We start from the raw sequence: 25,299 nt of genomic DNA, 5'->3' as shown, positions 1-25,299 counted from the left end.
GCCCCAGAGACAACTGGTGTAGATATTTTAACAAGATTGTAGATTACATGAAATGAATATGCACCTGGGTACAGACTGACCGTCACCTTTTTGAGAAGAAAATAAGGCAAATGGCACACTTCTGATCAACACTATCCTCCGGTTTCACAGACAAGGCTTAAGCCTTAAAGGAAAACACCACAGTTTTCAATATTTTCCTATGTTCTTACCTCAAGTAAGACAAATTATTACATACCTATCTTTTTTCCATGCATACACTTAATCTTTGTACAGCGTGTCGTGAATGTGTTAGCATTTAGCCTAGCCCCATTCATTCCTTAGGATCCAAACAGGGAGGAATTTAGAAGCCACCAAACACTTCCATGTTTTCCCCATTTAAAGACTGTTACATGAGTAGTTACACAAGTAAGTATGGTGTTACTAAACAAAACGTGGTGTTTTCTAAGGGGATAAAAAAGAGAACAATAATGTATTTAGGCTTGGGCCGGTATGAGATTTTGGCGGTCTCATAACCTTAAGCAAAAATGCCACGGTTTCATGGTGTTGTAGTATTGCCATTGCAACACTGAAATGTGTTATTTTCAAATGTCTGCATATACAAACAACAACTTTTCAAATGAACACAAAAGATTTCATTTTTAAGCAACATACAACATGTATGCCAGGCAAAAATAAGGACTTAAATTATAATATTATAAAATCTAAATGTATTAATATTAATAATATTAAATGTAAACATCAAATCAATTACATGACTTAATTATTTAACACATTTTTTTTGTAAATACAGCTTATACCTTGAAAAAGGTATCAGATAAAATTTTTGTGGTTTTGAAACCCTGACTCTTTAACCTCTCGACGCGCACTAGCTCGCGGACGGAAAGACGTCAGTTTTTTTTTATGCTGCTAACAATATATATATATAGCCTACTGTGTACAAACAACAATAATATTAACATTACTATACATCGTTTAAAAGGTCTAAGGGTTTAGCATCAGTGTATGGTGTCCGTTTTGAGATTAAATTACTCTAGCATCATAAATATAGTATTTTATTACAGAAGTCCAGATAACAACATGCATAATATAAACTGACTCCTTACCTTTGTGCTGGTATAAGGAACGCGAATCGAATCCAGTCTGTTTCAGATGTGTGAATAACCCATAAAAACTCTCCAACAAAGTACATCCAATGACCATTTTTGTCCACAAATGCGTATAATCTGTGAAATATGGATATATTTTCCATTGTTTACATCAGATTTCAGATGCACGTCTTGTAATAGATTATAATATACAATCTGAGGACTATTTACATCGTAACACTTGTATATGAGATCACACTCGCGTTCAAAACCAGCGCTCAAACATGATTGTACAAGTAGGCGGGAGTATAATACATAATATCCAAACAGCGCTGTCAAATTTCGTGACATCATCTGACTCGCGCGTTCCTCCAATGACTTCATGGAAAATATTGATAGACAGAACGTGTAGCCAATTAGAACACGAATTCAACGATCTTTGTGTGAAGCTTTATTTCCTGGTGTGGATACGGCATTTTATACGCTTATATAAGGATAAACAATAAAAAGAACGAACGTGTATGCATGTAAACAAAAGACTTTTATTTTGTGGCTGAATGGCACTTAGAAAAGGCACTAGTCTTACAAAAACTCTTGCAAGAACCTCATTTTTGGGTCTATTGACTTCAAACGTGAAATATAACTTCTTTAGATTGGTGGCTTTGGCCTCATTGCATTTCCAGGTTTCACACATATATTTATCATTAAGATTTTGAGTTTTAAAAAGATGTTATGCAAAAACAATTTTATTACAATGTACTTCAGCCTCTCTAACTTTTTAAATTTTTATCTTAAAATAATTTTGAAACATGGAAAACGAAGCTCAAAGTGTCTTCTATCTAACGATACCACAGTTATGCTTATACTATAAATGGTTTAGTAAAAACAGCCCTTTTAGTGAAAGTAGGTATTTTCATGGTTTCGGGCCAGAATGGGGGTGCTTTTCAAGAGGAACCTCTGTATACCTTGAAACCAGTAACGGCGCATTCACACGGGGCGTCAGCGTTAACGCTTCCCATTCACTTTTAATGGGTGATGTCATGGTTTGCCGAACTAAATTGTGGATCCGTCGGCGCCGTGTCAGTGCCATTGCTCGCGGCAGAAGTTGAACATTTCTCAATTTTTCCAGCGGCAACGCGTGCGTCAGCCAATCAGATCGCCTTATGCAAATAACCTAGGCAGAGCCAGCCAATTATGTTTATGGAAGAACGGAGCATTTGTAGCGGCCACTGTGATTGCCTGTTGGCCACGCTTCAGACAAGCCTTCCGTTAAGCGTTAACGCTTACGCCCCGTGTGAATGTACAGTAACCGGCCCATGCCTCATTGTTTGGCGGAAGAGCACTTAAGGGCTCGTTATAGTTGTGCGTAGGTCCTACCTCGTAGCCACGACGGCGTAGGTTCCACGTCGGTTTTCATTTATACTTTTGTGTTGTTGTCCGCGTCGACGTGCAAACACATGCACAGAAAGCTGGTAGGCAGTATCCACGCGTGTAACCACAGTAGCAGCGCGACCGTCAAAGAAAAAGAAGCTTGGCAAGATAACCGTCAAACGAAGAAGAAACAGCAACTTATTGTGTATAATTTGAGAAGACCAGCAATGGTGGAAGTAAATAAACAGCGACTTTTGTTGCAGTTTGAGTTAAATCACTCCTCAACTTGGCTCATCTTTGTTTTCATTGTCGCAAACGGAAATACCTGTGACGCAATTTTTGTACCTGATGGGAGGGGTTCTGGTGGACCAATTACAGCCCTTGCGGTCCGCGTAGAACTGGAGCTGTTAAAAATTTTGCGAGGTGCACGTCAGGCTATGCAGAGCTACGCACAGGCTACGGATAACCTACGGCATAGAACCTACGCACGACTATAAATCGGGCTTTAGTTTGCAGCACTTCGACCTCGGGTGCAGTGATATTGGCGGTAGTTTGAGCGATAGGGGAAGTAGTCAGGAGTGAGGATGTTACTGAACGCTGAGGTCAACGTGCTGCAAACCCCCAGTGCTCTTTTGCCATACAATATAGTTTCTGTTTTTTATCCGCTTAAAAAAAAAAATCACATTTATTTTGTGCCACCATACTTACTCGTGTAACTACTCATGTAACAGTCTTTAAATAGGGAAAACATGGAAGTGTTTGGTGGCTTCCAAATTCATCCCTGTTTGGATCCTAAGGAATGAATGGGACTAGGCTAAATGCTAACACATTCACGATGCGCTGTACAAAGATTAAGTGCACGCATTGAAAAAAGATGGGTATGTATTTATTTGTAAAGTTGAGGTTAAAACATAGTAAAATATTGAAAAACTGTGGTGTTTTCCTTTAAGGGTAGTCCTAGACTAAAACAAGTTTGAGCTGTCCCAACTAAAAAAAAAACTTTCACTGACAGATCTTAAAATATGCCAGAGCCATTGATTTATCTTAGGATACACACCAGTAACATCTTTTTCTAAGGCAAGTTTATAAAAAATGCTTAAATGTCTTAATTTTAGTAAGGCCTAGTCCTGGCTTTAGCTAAGCCTTGTCTGTGAAACCAGGCCTATGAGAGTTTAAAACAATAGTGAAATAACAACAAAAATATTAAATTGAACATTTTCACATGTGTGACACTGAATGCTGACTGTTGATGCCAAAGTAATCACTTAAGCCTCAAGGGCCATTCACAGTTACAGCGATTTGCAATTACAACATGACCACAAGTCATTCATTTTCCATGAGAGCTTGCAACAGCCAATAGGAGTGCAGAGAGTGGCAAGTGGGATCGCCTCCTGCCAAACAACAATACAGCGACTTGGTGATCTCCAGCATTTAGATCATTATCAGTTTGAGCACCTGACAGTATGCCATTCTGCATCCAGACAGAAACATAACACTCTTTGGTTGTTATAGCATTTGTGCAACATGTGGTAGTAGGACATCTGTTTGTGTCCAGATCTGCATCTGTTCCCCTGTCTAGATCAAACAAGAACCTAAGTATCTTCTTTTGTTCCACGATCGAGACAGATAAAGGAGATGTCATAATGCAAACCGCCTGTCTCCTCCGATATCCATAAACACACACAGTCTTGTTCAGAGTGCTCGATGTAACTCTACCCCCAAATGCAATTCAGTCTGCCGCTTGCAAGCTTATTGTTAAAGTGAATAGAGGCTGAAGCACACTGGCCTGGACTTTCCACCACCTTTGTTCTTCAAGGCTTTGATGGACGTCCTCTGTCTAAAACAAAAGCGTTGCAGCATTATGGGATTGTATCACACAGTGTCAGATTCACTTTCCTAATTCCTCCCCCAATCACCGCCCAATCTAATCACAAGTCATCTGATTATTTTTGTTTACCAGACAGCTCCCACATGCATGTGAAGGAGTATTTTTGCTAAATATAGCAACGGCCACAATAGCACATTACGGGTATGCTGTGATCTTTCCGACGGCCGAGGAAGACAAATCACTTACCAAAAATTCTCAGCTGTCAACCACAATCATTCAATGTCTATTCAGTACTCAAGCGTAGGAGATCGTTTTTCCACTAGAATTAAGTGAGATTTATTGACAGGGATCTTAATGATATCCAACATTTAGCATCATCTCCCTGTGTTTTTCTCTGCTTGTTGGGAAAATACAGATTGCGATATCAAAGTGTGGCATGGGGGAGCAAGTCCATCAGTCTGTCAATAGTTGCAATAAACGGATACTCCAGCCAAATATCAAAATGACCTCATGATTTACTCACCCTCAAGCAAATTCAAAACACACATGTCCATAATCTTTCAGATTAACACATTTGGAGTTATTTTAGCAAATGTCCTTGCTTTTCCAAGCTCATAAACAGGGATCATGGAACAACTTCTGACTTTAAAGCCCAAAAAAGTGATTCAAAAGGTCTTTTGTGGGTAATTGGTGATATTGTTAGAAAAATACCCATTTTAAACTTTATAAACTATTATAACTAGCTTTCAGTAACAACGCCATCTTGGACTCATGCGATTCACGAGAGTCACTGCGCAACGTACCCATGGCAACGAGCGCTCGCTAAAACTCTCTCGTGAATCGCGTGACTCCAAGATGGTGCCATTACCAGAAACTAGTTTCTTACAAAATCGCATCGATTACCCACAGAAGACGTTTATATTAAACCATTGGAGCCATCTGGATTACCTCTGTGAAGGATGAATGCACTTTTTGGGGTTTAAAGTCAAAAGTTGTTCCCTGATCCCTAATTTCTACCATTATAAAGCTTAGAAGAGCAAGGACATTCATGTAAATAACTCCAAATGTGCTTGTCTGAAAGATGATGGACATGTATATATTGTATTGCCTGAGGATAGGGCTGTCACGATTATTAAATAACCGTCTCATCACGATTTCAGATCACCGCAATGATTGCATAACTCTCTTAAAACACAAGGGGGAGATGCAGCGCCTGTATAGACGGTTTCAGCAGTAAAAACATAAACAAGCGGCTGTCGTGGTCCGCACGTAACTTCCGGCAAACTCCGCTAAGAATAAATAACAACAAAGTTCTTTAAACGTTTATTTATATAACAAGCAAAAAATCAACACACAGATTACCTAGGAAACCAAAACATTGGTTATTTTCAACGAGGCATTTGTTCAAGAGATCAGTTTAGCAACTAGTCAGACCATTAAAAAAACGAAACCGCAAGTAAAGTTCTGATCCAGACGTGTATCGCGTCAGCGCACGTGCGTCCGATAAAACCGTCTATAAACAAGACCGTATCAGATGGCGCTCCTTGACTGACAGTATAACGCAATACATTCCAAAGCCATTTAATACAGTGGAAAAACTTTGATAAGCTGTATGAATTACCAGGTAAAACATACATTTCCAAAACAGCAATTCCAAATTTAGGGAACTGAAAGATGCTATTCTTAAGGATCTGTAAAAAAAAAATATTTTTTTGCAGGCACTACAGACGTGCCGTCCAGTACTAATATGACCTTAGTAGGATTGGTTACTATTTAAAGGCTGTTTTTTACTGATTTTCAGTTGTTTAATTTTCAATTACTTTTAAATATGTATTACGTATATTCATATTTACTGCCAGATAAACATGCAAAAGATTTCATTTAAAAAAAATCACAACAATGTGTACAAATAATTTCATGAACAAACTAAAAATCTATGAGAATTAGTCAAAGCCCTAAAACAATTAATGCAATTAATCGGCATAATTGCCACAATATATTAGGCAAATAACCGTCAGACAAATTTCATAATCATGACAGCCTTACCTGAGGGTGAGTAAACTATGAGGTAATTTTGATATTTGGCTGAAGTATCCCTTTATCGTGTGTGAATAGTGTTATGATAATCAAAACTATCACTTGACTACCAAACCCATGTCAGTGCTGGCTTACACCTCAGATCACTGTCCTGCATCCAGGCTAAGGGAGTCGTTGCTGCATACAGGTCCAGAAAGGGAATGGGTGAGCCAGTTCCCAAAACGGTTCCTACCCTTGCTACCCTGCTAATTCAAGACTGCTTCGTAAGGCATCGCAACAATTACACAACTACGTGATGACACGGTAGCGGTGCTCCTCAAAAATAGCACGATGGCCCACAGGGAAACTGTGAGTAAACTCAAAGTCTGAGGAAATAATAGCATAATCTGAGGGTACCTAAACATATGATGACCCGCAAAAAAGTGAGACACAGCTTCAACCACTTTTCCTTTGCAATAAAGACTTCAACTTTAAAGGTCACCTCAAGATTCTGCAAGCGTGTCACAAAAAAAGCCTCACCTACTAGACCACTGTGTGTGAAAATAGCTCAGCTGATGATAGTCCGGCTATAAAGGACTAAAGGGTGTTAAAATAAAAGCCTATGCATTATTATAGGTCTTACTTCTTTTCATTTTCTATACCACTATAGCATTTAGTACAAATCCACAACTAGACTGCTGCTTTGTGTAAGATCTCTCTCAGGCTAACCAATAACTGTGACAGTCTACAAATGGATTGTCTACCCACACCCAGTGCAGTAATGCAACCAATACTCCTCACTCTCCTACTATTGTTCTTCTTCAGCACAAACCCTACCACATTACTCAGTTCATGAGCATTTACATTTATGCATTTGACAGACACTTTTATCCATTGTGACTTTTTACAGCGCATTTAACCATTTTAGCATCATTCGATTGCCTTTTGGGCTGCTCGAGCTACAGGAACATCATAGGACTATTGTAACGCCACATTTTACCCCTATACATTTTAATTACTATTAATAGTTTTTGTTGTTTATTGCTTATAATACTTTTCATTGGGTGGCCTAGGGCCACTGCATCTTATTCTGTTACATACTTTAGGTTGTGGCTTCAGAGAAATTATATCTTTATTCCTTTTGCACTTGGCTGATAGTAAACAGAGTGACATGCTGACACAAAAAATAAATAAAATGCTGACATGTCCTGGCATGAGCGACTGCTTTTTCTGAGATTAATTGTGAGAAAAACACAAAACTCCACCTAAACAAAAAACACAGAAAAATGGCAGCATTCCTCAAGAAGATTAACTAAACAAGCACCCGGCACATGTGACAGTTACCTGTATCTGTGGGAACTAGCATCATCCAAGGTTATTGGATTAGTTAACAAAGCTTTAAGCCTCATCGTTATCATTTAAAATCTGTAAAGACAGATTTTTATGATGTAACACTCAATACTCAGAAAAAGGTAAAAAGAGTTCAGAGAAGGCGGCATTTGAGTAAGCAGATAAGCTCATCTTTACGTAAAACCTCTTTATGACAGCCCATAAATCTCATGAAAAAAAGCTTAAAGTGACACAGGTTTTACCAACATGGGATTTCACTTCACTTTTGTGGGAGAGGTTAACCAGTGTTGCTAAATACCTGTGTCTGGTTAAAAATAGCACCATCACTCCTATGATATATTTCACTGTTGTTTGTAGAGCAAGACTGAGATAACAGACTGTATACAGTATAGCCTAAAAAACCAGCTATACGACTTTGAGTAGCTAGCTGGTTCACTTCTCTACAACCTTTATTGAATGTTGCTCAATATATATAAATCCTTGCTGCTGCGTCTAAATACTTGGTATTTTGAGTCTGTCGTTAACTGGAATGACGATAAACAAGCACAATTGAACCACAAGGGACAGCTGTTTAATATATGTATTTGCATTTGAATAGAGCCGCGTTACACCTTTTGGAAATTGTTAAATAAAATAACGCATCTCCTTCTTCACTGAATTAACTCCTCTCCTGGAGGCTCACGGAATAGTAAAGGGTCCATCGAATTAACACTTCGGGGTCTTGCCGGAAGTAGTAGGTCATCCCGGTACTTTTCGCCTACTGTTGGAATACTATGAATTCAGACATACTACTCGCCTCGCCTACTGCTTTTTGCCTACTATATAGTATGGAAGTAGGCGGTTTCGGACACGGCTCAAGTATTTAGTTAAAGCCCGCTAGGCAAGCCTCAGACATTTGTAAAATCCAGCCTACTTGTGAGCTCATCCCCCCTTCAGGACTGCAGCGATGTCTACTTGGAGAAAATCCTTAGGGCGCACTCACATTATCCAAACCAAACCAAACCATGCCCCAGCGCAATTGTCACCCCTCTCTACTCCCCCAGGTGCACGCACTCACACTGTACTTTTTATCGATCCGAGTCCGGGGCGTGCTTTCGTCATTAAGATGCGATTGGTTTGAAAAAGCTGGAAGTAAAGCTCTCTCTTAACACTGGAACCCACCGTAATGATAAGTCTGTGTTTTTTATTCGGAGTCGTTTGGTGCGCGATTACAGACAGCCCTCTCACATGTCTTCATATTGCTTAGTTGATCTGTCAAGTGTGCAGCTCGGACATTCACGTAACCCTGCTGCTCGCATCAAAAGGTTTTTACGGAGGCAGATGAACATAGTGGTTGCGCAACTGACGTCTTCACCATTTGAATCGCGCTCAGGCGCGATTGCGCTCACACCACTGCCTTCCTCGCCTGAGCCCAAGTGAACCGTGCTCCGGCCCACCTCTGCAACACGGCCATGGCGCGATTAGCCAATCCACGCCCAGGCGCGGAACAGAGCGATCACACTAGTCAAACAAACCAGGCTTTGGGCGCCAAACGCGCCCGTGCACGGTTTGGTTTGGATAGTGTGAGTGCTCCCTTAGAGGGAAGAGGTTCAGGTTTGCGCATCATATTAATTTACTTTTGAGCAACAATAATGCCTTTTCCATATTAGTAATAGCACCTATAATAATGCAATCTTAAATCACTTTAAAAGGTCCAGTGTGTGTTTTAAGTTGCATCTAGTGGTGAGATTGCAACCAACCTCAATTTCGAAACGCAACAAGAAGCTACCATAGCTGCCACAGGACAAGCATGTCGTCATCGTCTAAGACAACATAGTGACGAAACGCACTCTGTAGAACAGTTTGTCCGTTTACGGCTACTGTAGAAACATGGCGCAACTTCCATGTAAGGAGACCTGTGGTGTATGTAGATAAAAACAGCTCATTCTGAGGTAATAAAAACAATACAGTTCATTATGTAAGGTCTTTATACATCACTGATAATATAGTTATGTACATTATATTGCATTTCTGCCTAAGATCCTTAAAAAAAACCAACATTGCACCTTTAAAAGAAAACATAATCAAGTTCATAAAATACAATTTGCATAAACAAGTTGACAGTAAAATTCATGCAAATGTCTTGATAGAGGTTTTCAAAAAAAAAAAATGTTAGCTACTTGTTTCGTGCAAATTTCCAAAAAATTTTTATTTCGCCCATCAATCAACTCGTTCAGTCGTTCACAGATGTACATATCCACACACCAGCTCTCTATTTTTGAAACTGTGTACTGTTCGAATCACCCATGTTTCTAATTGTTAGTAACATGTGAATCATTAATGCAAGACATGAACTGCTTAACAATGAAGCACATGACATCATAACTATGAATGCGGCCCAAATCCGCCCGGGCAGGCCCATATGCATATGCATATGCATACCCTACATGCCTAGAAGCTATGCCACTGCAGACAGAGACTGTGTACTGATTGTATGAAGTACGGCGGTGAAAAGATGAAGGGGGTTTCGTTTGTGACTTGTACAAACAATTTTAAATTTGAAACGTATTTTGTTTTTTTCTTAGTGTAGAGATTTTTTTACTCTGTCTGCAGCCCTACAGTACTGCTGTTGTTAATAAATATTACAAGTGTTTGTCTAGGTTGTTTTGTGTTTCTCTGTTGAGTTAATCTTATGCACCCCTGCACCACCTTTGTTATATTCATTAGAAGCTGCTCTATGCCCTTACTGAACTGTATGTTTCTCATGCAGCTAAATATATGATGTGACATGTCCTGCAATGATACATCAGGTAAATGCCATCTGATAAAAGTCTTAATTTGGGGGGCCGATCTGCATTTGAATATGTTTTAAATCTAGCTAAATCAAGTACAATTACTCTAAATCATGCCAAAATCAACTTTAATCATATTAATGTATTTTCCCAAAAACAAAATTGTGGCCAGTGAAAATGCTGAGTGGCTAGTAACTTTGGAAAACCACTACTGTGGCTGGTGAGCAAAAAAGTTCATGTCAAGCCCTGTACAAAACGTTTCCATGAGAAAGGGTAAGCAGGTGCACCCTAGAAAGTAATCACCAGAACCCGGAAGTAATGTCAGCAAAGAGGGGGTTTCCATGACCCTATATTTATGATTAAAAGTGACAATGTAATTTAAGTGAATAACAAAATAAATCCTAGCAGATGCATTTCTAGCAAACATTATAACTTGAAAGTGTCCTGTTACTAAAGTTTTGCTAGAAACGTATTTGATGTGTAACTCGTGTAAGGAAAAACTAACAACTAGCTTCTTATTTAAAAAAGGAATAGCACCCGTGTATTACCTCTAAAGCTCGTATCTCATGTTGGGTCAAGTCGTTAGATGCAGCACATTTGGTCCGGAGTCCTTTCAGACTGGAGATGGAGATCTCGATCAAGTTCTGGATGAGTTCGCATTGGTGAAGCGCCTCCATCCCCGCGTTACTGCCGTCCAAATGCTCCCCGTCGCTTGTAACCATGTTTCCATCTCTGCCAGGGACGCTAGTATCCATTACTCTGCATTGGCACGGCTTAAGTGGCATGGGCACTAACCACAACAAACATTAGTCCAAAGACATGTTTCGTGGAGTCAACAGAGGTGAGGGGACTATCTCATGGAGTTCAGAGAGGACGCATACTCCTCCGACAACATGAACTGGTTTGACAGCCAGAAGAAGCGCGTTGTCAGTTTGTTCCGCCTCAAGCGTTGTGTCGTCTCTCACTTGAAGCCCTGCGAGTAGAGTAGCGCTCGCGTTGCTTTTCGTCTCCGTCAGCTGTTTGGAGCATCGTTCCGGTGCATTGTGGGATTTGAAGTTCTTCGCATAGACTCGCAACGTAGCGTTGGAGGCAGCGTTGCCAGGTCCTCGGCTTTTCGTGGGAATTTTGAATTTGGCTGCTTTTAAACTGTTTGCACAGGTTGAAGTTTTTCTGCGGGTTATAGAAAAAGCCTTTCATTAGGTTGGTTACTTGTTGGTTTTTGGGCTGTGAGTAGTCACGGGGATGCTTTTGGATTCATTTGAAATGGCTATTGAGTTGGTTTTGTTACGGGGATTTGGCCACCCTGAGGATTTGCGTCACGGATTTATCGCTTCTTTGAGAGAACTTATAGAAATTCACCCTCACTTTTAATCTAGTTTTGATCAAGGTACCAACATAAAAATACTGCAGATTAAATATAGTAGCCTAATGAGTGTAGTTACCATGTTTTTTAACCATTTGTAAAACCACAAATTTACCTAAACAATCATCGTAAAAATGGTCACATGTAGCAAAACTATGGTTCATTTATTTATTTATTTATTATGTAGTAAAACTATGTCAAATGTTCTATCAATTTACTGTAGCCTATTAATACTACTGACACGTTAATAAAGTCTAGAAGAATAACTGCAATATACTCCAGTTTTTCTACAGTTTAGATGCTATAGTAAACTATAGGATGCTATTTTTCACGTGGGAACATGGAATGACATTTGTAACAAAATATGATTAAAGTAATTCTGCCTAAAATCAAAAAAGTTGCATGTTTGATTAACAATTTTACAACCCTCTGTATTGGAACTTGTTTTGTTCTGCAAAGCTTTTGTGCAACTCTCTCATGTTTACTCAGTGATACAATGTTCCCATTATGTCATGATATGCACACTTTGTATAAGGCCTGGAAAAACACGTTGAGTGTGTGTTTACATGTAGCCTACTGCTTTCTACCCACTCAGATGAGAAAAGATCTGTTGACTTTCCGCTGAGTTATGATTTGCTAAGAGAAAGTGTCCCTGCATTGTTACTGTTAGGTTAAGATATGTCAATGCACATAAACAGGACCTTGGCAGTTTAGAATTGATGAAAGGCTTTGCTGCAAAGACATGCAATATGTTACATAATATACAACTGTAATACAAACTAGAATGAGATCAAGAATTGTAACATAGAGATGTTTTCTAAGCAGTAGGATCACACTTTCCCATGGGAAAATTTTCCTTTTCTGTAAAGCTTGCCAAGGAGACATGATTTCCACACAGAAAGTAATAAAGACCAAAGCAGAGATATGCTCTACAAAGTGTGAGATGTATTAAAACAGCAAAGGTTATTCTAGCACATTTCATAAATGCAGTCAAATCACTTTTATGGCTTGCAAAAACTAAGTCACACATTTATTTTTAAAGCACACATAAAAATTAATAAGATGACAGGTGGGTGATGGTTCAGCAAGCCAGTTAAAATATTTGGTAACTGGTCATCCACACCAAGTGCAAGGGTATAGCAGAACAAGTTAAAAAAAGAGAGGAGATTCCCTCTTCTATTTTTAGGTATGCATTGTTTTTTTTATTATGTACCACTGAATATATTTGCTTATATCATGAGGCTGTTGAATGCTTTATTCTGATTAGTTGAGAACATGTTAAAAATGTAAATGTCTTAAAATAACCAACAGAGTCTTTGCAATGTCTGTGGTAACCGAGTGAAATAATTGACTCAAGTACTTTGAATTATTTGAAAATAATGCACATTACCATATTGGGTGTGCAATATTTTCCAATAATTCAGCGGCTCGTTGTCAATTATTACTTACACACTGAATGAGATGAACTGCATATTTAGGTGGGAGCAGCTGCTCACAAATGTACTGTTAACTAGTTTATTTTCCAGATTAATCCACTGTGAATGGAAACATATCTGTTTAATAACTTATATACTAAAACATTTCAAATGATTTTAAATGGCTTTGTAACTTAGTGTTTTAAATGGTTGTGTTTTACTGAATCCCTCTATACTTTTCTTTTAGATATTTATTTTATAAGAATTATAAAAATATATAATTACCATCTAATAAACTAATATGTTTTTGTTATAAAGAAAGTAGGTAAAACATTTTTCAGAGAAAGTATGAATAAAATAAATAAATCCACTTGTTGATGATCACATCCACTGGCAAATGGATGATTTTTGCGTAAGAACATAGCGTCACCTACTGGAAGAATAAGGAAAGTAGCAAACTAATAGATTAGTTCCCTACAAACTGACTGTTAACAGTTTTATTTTCCTAATATAAAACTGTTGCCGTCCCTGTAGACAAGATTCGCGATTTTAATGTCACCTCAGGTATTTCATATTACTTTTCCATAACACGTGCTGCTGTAGTATTGCAGTGTTTAATGCAACAGCAGGGCAGGAAGTCATTCACAATCAGAAAAGTATTTGTTCAACAGGAAGTTGGGACAATCGAAGGAAGTCTGAAAAACTTCTCAACTGCATTCACTAGAAGCACATTTGAAATTTTAAATAAAGCTGTCAAAAACCCACACCAAGGGGTGTGTTTTACAAAAGTCTTTATTATTTTACTTAATGTTACCTTAAATAATAAAAAAGCTTCAAACTTAAAAATAAAACTTAAGAAGAACAATAAGTGTGCTTTTGCAAGCACACTTAATAACTGAACATGCACACACCGGACATAATATATAATTTCTCTTTTGAAATGTCCAAACTGGCTAAACACTACAGTGGGACTAGATTAGATCTCACAAAACTCTGGAGCTAAATGGAATTTGAATTCCAAGAATAGCAAATTCAAGACATGTTTGGAGCAAAATTCAACTGTGTGTGATAAACAGTCATATGCATCCCTGTGGGAAAATCCTAAAATCTGCATTGGCAAAGTGGGGGTGTTTTGGAAACAATGGAAACTTTAACTTTAAAGGATATCCGTAATTGTATAAGAATGGAATTTTTATTTCATACTCTGAATTGAAAAAAAAAAGAAAAATATCATATTGCAAGGGATAACCCAGTACATGCCTATCTACCATGTGAAGCTCAAACTGTGTGTTATAAATAATGCTTCAAAGTTCACCCAAAAATTAAATTTCTGTCATTATTTACACCCTCATGTAGTTATACATTTCTTTGTTCTGATGAACACAAAGGATAATATTTTAAAGAATGTTTGTAACCAAACCGCTCATGGGCCCCATTCACTTCCATAGTATTCTTTTATCCTACTGGAAGTAAATGGGGCCCATGATCGCAAACATGAAACAAAGAAAGTTAAACAGGTTTGTAACAACATGAGTGAGAAAATGAAAACTATCCCTTTAATATTATTGCAGAAACTTGCAACAATCTGAAGAGAATAAGTCACTGCAGAAGGATTTGGGGATTAATTTATGTTCATGATAATATCCTATAATGTGGGTAAAAAGACAGGTGGAAATTCATTCATAAAAAAATGTGCAAAGATATTATTATACAACGTCTAGACTTTTTTATTATTATTATACAACGTTTGAAAACTATTTATGCTGCAAGAGTAATGAAGAAGAGGGTACTTATTTATATATGGGAATGGTCTTTGGTTCACCCATTCTGGTGAAACAGTTTGGGAATACTTGAAGCTGGGTTTTAATTTATCCGTGGAACCATGTATGCCCTCTGGGAGATCAATCTTATATAACAAAAAATCCCCTTATTAAGATTGTTAAATAGTAAAAGAAATTTAATATATACATTATACACATATGATTGTATAAATCTTTATTAATCATATAAGAATTAGAATTACATTGAATATAGAAATCATGTGACTTAAATATAAATATATATATATATATATATATAAAATAATGTCTAAATAAATATCTAAACAGATATGCATTTAAACACTTATTTCCATATAGGCCTATAACCTCTTATGTAAATGCATCTATGGGTGTAATTTGGTATTGTGATGACCGGTAGATGGCACCCTCGTCATTACTGTGGTCATCAGACTGTAGTGACTGCAGCAGATGTGTCCGTGTGTTGCGTGCGTGCGCAGAAACACGTTGTGAATGGATGGAACCTTCTCTGAAAAAAAAAACTTTTTTTTTTTTTTATATATTTTTTTTTATATTTAACAGAATTAAGACAAAAATGAACAGATAACATGGGGTAGACGGACATCACAATTTACAAAACATACAATACAATCAAATATACTTTATAACAGAGTTAAGTATATTAAAAGTTTTTTGAGCTTTTGAAAAAAAAAACTTGCTGTGTTGGAAAAGAGGCCCCAATTTTTATCTTGGTAGTAAAATGAGCGGGACACCTACACTGTAAAAAAATTCTGTAGAAATTACAGTGTTATTGCAGCTGGGTTGCCGGTAACTTACCGTAGATTTAAATTTATGTTATTTACTGGCAACATTTTGTTCAAAGTTAAATGAACATAAAGCATTTACAAGTCTTTGACTTTACAGATTGAAACTAAAAAGACAGCATCAAGCAAAACATTCTGTGAAACAAAATCTAAAGCAAAAACAGAAAAATATTGATGATGATTTCTGGTTCCCAGAATGAGGCTGATAGTGTATATTTTTATTCTGTAAAGATAAAGACTTGTTAATATTTACAATTTATTTAACTTTGAACAAACTCTTGCCGGTAAAAAACATACATTTAAATCTACGGTAAATTACCGGCAATAGTGTACTTCAATATTTTAATGTAAATCTATCACGATAAACTATATATTGTTGGAAAGGTCTAAGAATGTAGTTTTCATATTTCAAAACCTTTAAGCAGTAATAATAATGCAGTAACTGTAATTTATTCATTTGTGGATAGAGTATGCAGCCAACCTCACCGCAAAACAAACTCCTAAGACATGGATGTCCACATTCATGAACATGAACCTGTTGTACACAAACGTGGACATTTCCACTGCTTCATGTTCATGTAAAAAATATTTGGTTATTATATTTATTGGTTCTTCCTAATCCCAAAATAGCTGGAAGAAATATAAAAAAACATGGGTCTTAAGAGGTTAAAAATAATACTTATATTGCATTTTTATTTATTACAAATAAATGTAAACTGGTTATATATATATATATTTAAAACAAGACCAAAATTAGGCTTCTAGACACAAAAAATGCCAGTTATATTAATTTGAAGGTGTACATTACTTTTCACAATTCCCCTCACTGAAAAAAGGCTGCACCAGTTAAAGGGTTAAGAGATCCTGCAGCTGCCTGCTATTGCTCAAGCAGAAAGGGAGTTTACCCTAAATAGCTACTTGATATAAATACTTGAGCTTATACTTTTATACTGTTTTTAATAATACATACACATTTCCTGTATTTTCTGGTTGTATTCTTATAAATATATTAAATATTCTTAAATATATATATATAGTGTTACACACCAGTTTGTAAGGTTTTTTATTTTTATTTTTTCAAATCATAATCATTTAAGATGGTGTAAATATTTTACCAACAAAACTGTAAATCTGTAACACTGCATACTATTTAAATATGACCTTAAAGTGTGTAACAGAAGTGAAGGTCAGTGTCTTGATTCTATTGCAATATTATAATATAGGCCTATTACTTAAAAAACAATTTTTTTAATAAAAATATTTTGAAACATTAAAACATTCATTTTTATTTCAGTCTGTTTTAACCACACTAAAATGCTGGGTTGTTTCAACCCATGGCAGTTCTCATGTCATTGGAGAATCACAGGCTGTCTAAATGATTTGTATCTCAGTTACTCAACTTTCCCACTTACATAACTTTTTGGCAGAGTGGGATACTGCTTAATCCACGTGCAATAAGGTCAGAAATAGCAATCCAGTTCAACTGATCCACACATTAGAAAGTGAGACGATTCACAGGTGTATATTTATACGTCTGCTGTAGAAAAATGTGCACTTCAATATAAGGGGACCTACGGTGTATATAGATAAAAACGGCTCATTCTAAGGTAATAAAAACATAACAGTTCATAATATAAAGTCTTAAAATAAAGTTATGTATATTATATTGAATTTTTGTCAAGAGATAAAATTACACTGCACCTTTAAAGCAACATGATTACATTTTATTCAAAACTTTAAATATATTTTATATTTGTAATCACATTTATAAAAAAAAATGTAGTCTTGTCATATAAAAGTAGCTTAAAGATTTAAACAGCACGAATGTTATTTATACAGCCAAAGCGTGAAATGATTTTCCAATGACTTTCACAATTCAGGATAGACCGGTTTATATTGGTCAACATTATGCTTTGTAATGAGCTAAAATCCATATAGGCCATTCTGTGGAAAGCACTAAACTGAGTCATGTGCAGCCTTAATGTTTTGGTCCGTCAATGCACATGGTCATGTTTGGCCCTTAACTGGACCTCTGAGCTTCCTCAGATTGCTTTGACTATTTCTTATCATCATAGTTAAACTGATAAACTGACAGAACGATGTTAACATTTGGAAGTCATTCTGATATGACTCATATCTAGCTGAGAAACACAAAGGAACTTCCAGACTGATCAGTCATGTTAAATTTGAACTAGTTTATGGCACCCATGTAAATATTTTTGTGTCTTTGTTGAGGCTACAATTTTATCGGCAGTGGGTCTTAATATTTAACCCGATAACAACCGGTGCTAGTTAATAATAAACCTGATAATGATGACCTCACGCCTTTTGGACAGAGTCTAAAAACAATCAAGTTGTTCTGTAAATTTCCACACTTTGTGTAATGTAGCCTCAAGGAAAGGCAATGCTAAGGACACAGTGCGCAAAAACAAACACGACTATTAAATACTCCATTAACTGTACTCTGTAAAGTGCCTCGGGCTGAAAGTTGAAATGCTCTTTAATAAGTTCTTATAGGAGGCCTGGTAAGATAGCACAGCTGTGAAATCTCACAGCGACTCTTGTTTGTACAATCACCGTCCGGGTCAATATTACACAGAACAGAGAGCGCTACCCGTGCTGTTTCATCTTTATAGATTTGGACACGGGACCTGAGCATATACATCACATTTGCATATCAAACATAAGACACAAAAGATTTAAAATACTCTTTATTTAGGTAACAATCATAAACCAAAAAACCCCAGAAAACAGAGGGGAAAAACACATTCTTGCAAAACAAATTCACTTGCTCCTGGTAAGCACAGCATAGTAGTTAGATACAAACTAATTTACAAGCATTTTCTCTATATTGATTTAAGTCTACTAAAACTGTACTTCAAATATCTGCAATGCTAACGTTTTGGTTGGAACTGAAGTGCATCTATGCAGCCTTATTTCTATATCTACTCAAGACGAAGAGATCGTTCAAGCAAAGCCAATTTGTGTAACATCAGCATTTTTCATACACCCAAGCAGAATAACAAACATACATAATATACAAAATACTTTCAAGTTTTAGCCATAAATGAGGAAGGGGAAGAAAACAGACTGAGTGCCATTAACAACAACCCAAGTGGATCTTTGGCATCAGCTTAGACACATTTTATTGCCAAGTGTTTGACTGCATGACCAGATGAATATGCCACATTCTGATTCCCACATAAAAAAATAATCAAAATAGGCCAGCTAGAGCCACGTGCATCAACAATAAAACAAAACTATACTGCCCAACATCCAGTAATGTCTGGCACCAGTATTACTAGTTCCTCAAAATGAGAGGTAGATGCGACATGATGCCACCATCCCCACAAAATCACACTTTAGCTCACTTTTAAGATGGCTTCTAGGTCACCTAGAAACACAAGGCCCAGCAGATTGAAGTGTAGAGATAATGGAGGATAATGTAAAGCGGACTTCAGCTGATAGCAAATACAGCAAGTTGGTGGAAAATGTTTTGAAACAGGAAACTAGGTATGTGACATTCATGTCGCAATTACTTATTCCTCTCCTTAACTCATCTTTGTCTCATTCACCCACAAAAATATCGCACATCGAAACTTACAAGCATCATAAAGTGATAGAGCAAAAAATTTAAGCTACATATACATTTGTACAAATATACTCGTGTGCTATATACTCAACAAAACATGCCTTTACAAATCTTTGCACAGGTAAAAAATATACAATTTTTGGAAGAAACCAAATTAGCCGGTTGTGAAAATAAACAAGAGGTCGATACTGAGGCAGCATTCGGGTCTGTGTGATGTGCATAACGCACTGGAGCTTCTTTTCTAAAGAGGCACGTAAAGGGGAGGCACTGCCCGTGTCCCTGAACTACCAAACTCAGACCTACCGCAGAAACAACAACACCTTCAACTTTCACTTTCAGACACACACACACATTCACATTATTTCTCCTCCCTTTAATCCCTCTCACATTTGGCACAAATAATAAAAACACTGCAAAACCTTTGAGAGAGAGACGAACGCCCATCACGCTTCATCTCAGGTGCAAGAAAAGGGGTTTCCCCAATAACACCACTTTAACTTATCGTTCACCCAAATGCGAATACAAAAAGATGTGGCAGGTTTGCCGTATCAAATAGCACAAAACTAATGTGGTCCATATTGATATGTTAAAGCTGTCTGAAGGCCACGAACTGATGTGGGCTTGAAAGATGAAATAGACAGTACTGAAACGTTCTTGGAACTACAGTAAACTTCCCCAAAAAAATAAATAAATACAAAACACCGAACCTCAAGCTAAATTATGAGGTCAGTAGGAACAGAAAAGATTAAGGCTTTTTCAAACGTTTTGTCATTCTTTACTTTTTCGATCGAAAACAATCTTTTCATTGGTTTCAACAGAGTGCCGTGTAGTGCATTTGAAGCTACAGCGACTTGTAAGCCAAGTAGTCCTGCATGGTGAAAGGAATGGGCAGCTTGTAAACCTGCTGCGTAGGTATGACTCGCCGCAGGGTCATGCGGCAAAGGTGCTGGAGGCTCGCGACACTGCGAGGACAGGCCCAGAAGTGCACGCTGCCATCACGAGACCTGGGAGACAGACAGGAAGAGGTTAGTTTATCAAACTACATTTGCATTTATGCATGGCAGATGCAAAACTGAATGCACGGTGTTCACCATGTCTAGTCACCATGAATTTAAGCGGCTATGTTTATACAACACTATCGTGAGCTTTACTTTACTGTCTGTATGTAGGCATTAAACAGTTTCATTCCTGCATTAAAGGCAGGGTGCATGATCTCTGAAAGCCAATGTTGATATATGAAATCACCTAAACAAACACGCCCCTACCCCAATAGTTCTGGACCTTCTTTTGATAGACCCACCCCACACATACGCAACCCAGGCAACGATGTCGGTTTGTAGACATGCCCTTTACTGCTGATTGGCTATAAGTGCGTTTTGGTAGTCGGCCTGACTTCATTTTCCAAAGTGTTATTTTTTTCAAAAATCACGCACCGAGCCTTTAAATCCTATCAAGGTTCTATAAATTTAGGAACAACATTATAGAGGGGTTTCCAGGACAGGGTTTAGATTAATCCAGGAATACGGCTTAGTTATATTAGGATATTTAAGTAGTTTTTACAAATATACCTTACAAAAAACATTTCTGATGTGCATTTTGAGACAAAACGTTGGGACTGATGTACGGGTATATTAAAGGATTAGTCCATTTTCTTAAAAAAAATCCAGATATTTACTCACCACCATGTCATTCAAAATGTTGATGTTTTTCTTTGTTAAGTCGAGAAGAAATTATGTTTTTTGGGGAAAACATTCGAGGATTTTTTATTATTGTAATGGACTTTAATGGACCCCAACACTTAACAGTTTTAATGCAGTTTAAAATTGCAGTTTGAAAGGACTCTAAATGATCTCAAACGAGGCACAAGGGTCTTATCTAGCAAAACATTGTCATTTTTGGCAAGAAAAAAAAATGCACTTTTAAACCACAACTTCTCATCTTCCTCCGGTCGTGTGACGCGCCAGCATGACCTCACGTAATACGTCATCAGGTCAAGAGGTCATGAATGACGTATCGAAACTACGCCCCAAAGTTTACAAGTATGGAGAAAGAGGACCGTTCCGATGTTGTTGCATGTCGAATGATAGATTCTTTGTGCCAGTTTATGGTTGAAAATGGTCCACAAATGTGCGTTTCATATAAGTAACACGTGACCTTTAGACGTCACTGCGCAATTATGTGATGAATGAAGGAAGAAGAGAAGTTGTGGTTTAAAAATGCATATTTTTTATTTTTCTTGCAAAAAATGACAATAATTTCACTAGATAAGACCCTTTTGCCTCATTTGAGATCATTTAGAGTCCTTTGAAACTGCAATTTTAAACTGCATTAAACTGTTAAGTGTTGGGGTCCATTAAAGTCCATTAAAATGAGAAAAAATCCTGGAATGTTTTCCTTAAAACATTTTTTTTAAAGAAAATTGACTAATCCTTTAAGATATGTCAGTGCAAGATGTTTCTAAACTCAAACATGCATTTTAGTTTGAAACTTAGATTTTAGTTTAAGTCCTGTCCGAAAAACCGCACCCCATGAAGTAACATTCTTACCCAGCTGCTAACACACTTCCATCAGTAGAAAAGGCACAACAGAGGCCATTATTGAGAGGAGTGATGGCCTGAGGACTCCTCTCATCTATGTTCCAGAACCGCACCAACCTGAAAAACAAACACATTTTAGGACTTCAACATTCACCTGCTATTTTAAGGGTCTTATAAATGTGTATTTTTATAATAAACAAAATCAAGTTGCAAATATGCTAACACATGAAACCTTTTAAAATGTTATAAAATTAAGTGACTTAAATGAGTTTAAAATGCATCCGATAAGATTTAACGTTCAATTCCATTTTTGTGTATCATGCGAAACACGTCACATGCTCAGGAATGCAACTTCTTTAGGGGTCCGCCATTTTGTAGAGCACAAACGGCTTCATTTTCCTTCGACTCCTCCACCCTGAATCGGCAGGAGGCGCGGCAATGGGAGCAAAAACACGCCGCCTCATAGTGATTAATGGATGTCATATGAGAGGCATGTGATCTTTCCCAGAAAGAGGCCCTACAATAAATAACACTTCAGCCTCTATCGCTCTCAGCTTGCTCGCTCGCTCTTAAATTCAGGTTCTTAGCAGTTAGATACCTTAAAACTTGCGCAAGATTTTAAAATCTCACCTGTCATCGGTGACGCTGGCAATGTGCCGACCATCATGACAAAAGGCCACAGAGCGAACCCATCGATCATTTGCTCCTCCCGCAAATATGGGGGAAGGAGGAGGGAAGAGATGCCTGGAGGCAAACAACATACATAGGCATAAGAAAGATCTATTAAAGCAAATAAAAAAGGAAACTTCAAAGAGAGGAGTAGGGCAACGTGTTTTACCCCAGCTCGAGCAAAATAGTGGCCGTGTGAGGGTCCCACACTATGACACGAGTGTCGTAGGACGCCGTGGCCAGCAGTGCACCGTCAGGCGAAAACTCGCAAGAAACCACATCGTTGTGATGGCCTTCCAGCTTACGGATCATAGTGTACTTATCCATGTTCCACAGGAACACCTGCAATAAAGAAATACACCCGTTATAGCCCACTGTACCATTCCAGAAATGAAAAGGTCATTGAGTATCACAAATAAAATGTTGTAGCAAATGGCTCGGAGTCAGATTGGGGCCATTTGGCATCTGGATTTCAACAGCCCTAAAATTGTGATAATTAGATAACCCTGTCTCCTCTATCACCTATCAAGGCTGTAAAGTGGGCGACAATTAAAACAAATGCCGTCTTCAAAGGAAGTTCAAAGGAATTCCACCAGAGTCCACAGTCGCCAGAGACACAGCAGGGGGGGCACGGACTATATGTCTCTGATGAAACCACATTTAAAGATCACAATGAGCTGTTTAAATGTGTATATATTTTATATCCCTTTACTGCATGATCGTGTATGTGTGATGTAACTGTGTGTTAACACTCTAGTTAGATTTTGTTCACTGTAGCATGGTTCATATCTTAGGTATGAAATTATTATTCAACGTGATCTTAAACCCATGTCTTGTCTAGTATCAAATTAATCCACTCTTTATTTCCTAATCATTTCTATGTATCATATTACCATAAGCCGCATCAATGTCATTTAATATCGATTTGAAGAGTTATGGAAACAAACTTTTATCATTTGGCATTTACGCAAATGTGATGTCTGAAAGAACAAAGGCTTGTTTCCCGCGCGATCGAACACTTCGCACATTGGTCATTTCACCTAAAATGGGCTGGGCGCGTGAAAGGTCAAAACGGCCTATCGTCCAAGCCATCGTTGCTCAGTTGCTCAGTTGCTCAGTTGCTCAGCGCTCAGCGCTCAATCGCTCAATTCGCCAGCGCAGTTTGGAAACTCGCTGAGACTCACCCAGAGTCCCTCGGATTCATCATCTTTTCTCTGAGCCCTGTCCTACTCTTCGGGACAGTAATTTCCTGGCTTGCACTTTGCACTTCGAGTTCGGACAATTTACGCGGAACACTCCGCCATACGGAACAACCAAACGGACTTACGAGCACACCTGGATTATCTCTCTCTCTCTCTCTCTGCTCGCACCCGCGCGCACAAGAAACTTCGTATTACATCACAAAGAGCCAAATGCAAGTATTAACCTTGTTCTACTCGCTGATGTTTAAGCTTTACCCCTTATGAAAATTAAGGCGATCCTTAGAGATTTTCCGATGGTTTGTGCAGATGTTAAGCAATAGTGTTTTTGCCAATCTTTTACTCTCTCTCTAGCTTTTCAGTCTTTTCTTTCTCATCTATGTTTTATGTTATTGTATATGTGTATGTTTAGTTAGTCATTGTGTGTACTTCGTTTTGTAGTTAATAAACCGGTTTTGCATTTTCACAATTGAATTGTTTCTGTGTTCAATGCTCACGAAATTAAAGTCACTATTTCTGCCTTTTGATCCAGCTACACGCTGCGAGTAGCACTGTAGTAAGAAGGTTAATTTTAAAGGCCATGAAATTAACATTTCTTAGACGTTAATATACGATTATGGATATATGTCTTCGGTGGACGAACATATTAATTAATTGTTATTATTAATTCTGCTACGCCAGGTAAAACCTGATAAACTTGTATAATTAATTACAGTTAGTTATACATAATATTCCCTTTTGAGCTAAAATCTAAGATTCCCTTGGGAATCCCCGTAGTATTACAGTCGGAGGTTTATAGTGTTTCAAATAACTTTATTCCCCTCCTCCCGCTGAATCGCTACATATTAATGGTGGAGAACGCGCGGGCAGATTTAAACATTATTTTCTGAGCAAACCAGTTACAGATCAAATGTGTTTTTGCATTGTGTGAATGAAAAAGAACTATCAGCTATAACTGATTTCGTTCTTTATTTGTATGAATGAAAATGTATTTTCCTGTATCATTTTCAGGACGTAACAGACTCGCGCCCCTGTTATGTATAGCTAACTGCAGTCTTTAAGGTAACCGTATTAAAAACACTTTGATACGCTGCATTACTGTCTGATTCCGCCTAATAAAGAGTAGAATTCCTTTATAGAGCGAAGCGGTGGTCGAGTGAGTACTCCCATCTGATAAGGCCTTTTTGTTTAATCTCCAGGAAATGATTTGCAATTAGAGAAGCTGTCTATTGTATTTTTCCATTTTATTCACGTACGTGAATTTTTTTAAATTGAAAGTACCGAGGGTAAGACTTCAATTTTTTTTTTAAGGAGATGAAAACTTGATCAAGTATTTATAGTCACAACGTACGATAAAGCACGTTGGACTCTTTGTTTATTGCGTGTCCCGGTAACTAAGCCAAAATTAAAATAGGCAGCGCAAACATGAGCAAATTACATCCGTCGTCTTAGCAACGGAGCGGCCGCCGATGTAATTGTTGAATAGAAGCGAATCTTTGTC

At 37.6% G+C, this 25,299-nt stretch overlaps 2 protein-coding genes across 5 annotated transcripts in view; both read right to left on the bottom strand.

Annotated features, from left to right (window-relative positions):
• The window catches only part of ksr1b (kinase suppressor of ras 1b), a 53,020-nt gene extending 41,627 nt beyond the window's left edge, over positions 1-11,393 (bottom strand). Inside the window, exon 1 of one of the 2 annotated variants that reach the window (XM_065280874.2) lies at positions 10,970-11,393. In XM_065280874.2, coding sequence (XP_065136946.1) covers positions 10,970-11,206 — 237 coding nt within the window. In that variant the 5' untranslated portion in view covers positions 11,207-11,393. The remainder of the gene's footprint in view (positions 1-10,969) is intronic. The other variant, XM_065280875.2, reaches the window with a different exon arrangement.
• Positions 11,394-18,499: 7,106 nt separating this feature from the next.
• The window catches only part of wsb1 (WD repeat and SOCS box containing 1), a 28,720-nt gene continuing 21,920 nt past the window's right edge, over positions 18,500-25,299 (bottom strand). The window contains exons 6-9 of one of the 3 annotated variants that reach the window (XM_065280870.1): positions 22,769-22,941; positions 22,561-22,674; positions 21,940-22,047; positions 18,500-20,397 (exon numbers count right to left, since the gene is read on the bottom strand). In XM_065280870.1, coding sequence (XP_065136942.1) covers positions 20,235-20,397; positions 21,940-22,047; positions 22,561-22,674; positions 22,769-22,941 — 558 coding nt within the window. In that variant the 3' untranslated portion in view covers positions 18,500-20,234. The other 2 variants (XM_065280873.1, XM_065280872.1) reach the window with 2 other exon arrangements.

This window comes from Paramisgurnus dabryanus, chromosome 8 (assembly GCF_030506205.2).
Source record: "Paramisgurnus dabryanus chromosome 8, PD_genome_1.1, whole genome shotgun sequence".
NCBI lineage: Eukaryota > Metazoa > Chordata > Actinopteri > Cypriniformes > Cobitidae > Paramisgurnus > Paramisgurnus dabryanus.
This window is presented reverse-complemented; position numbering and strand designations above follow the sequence as displayed.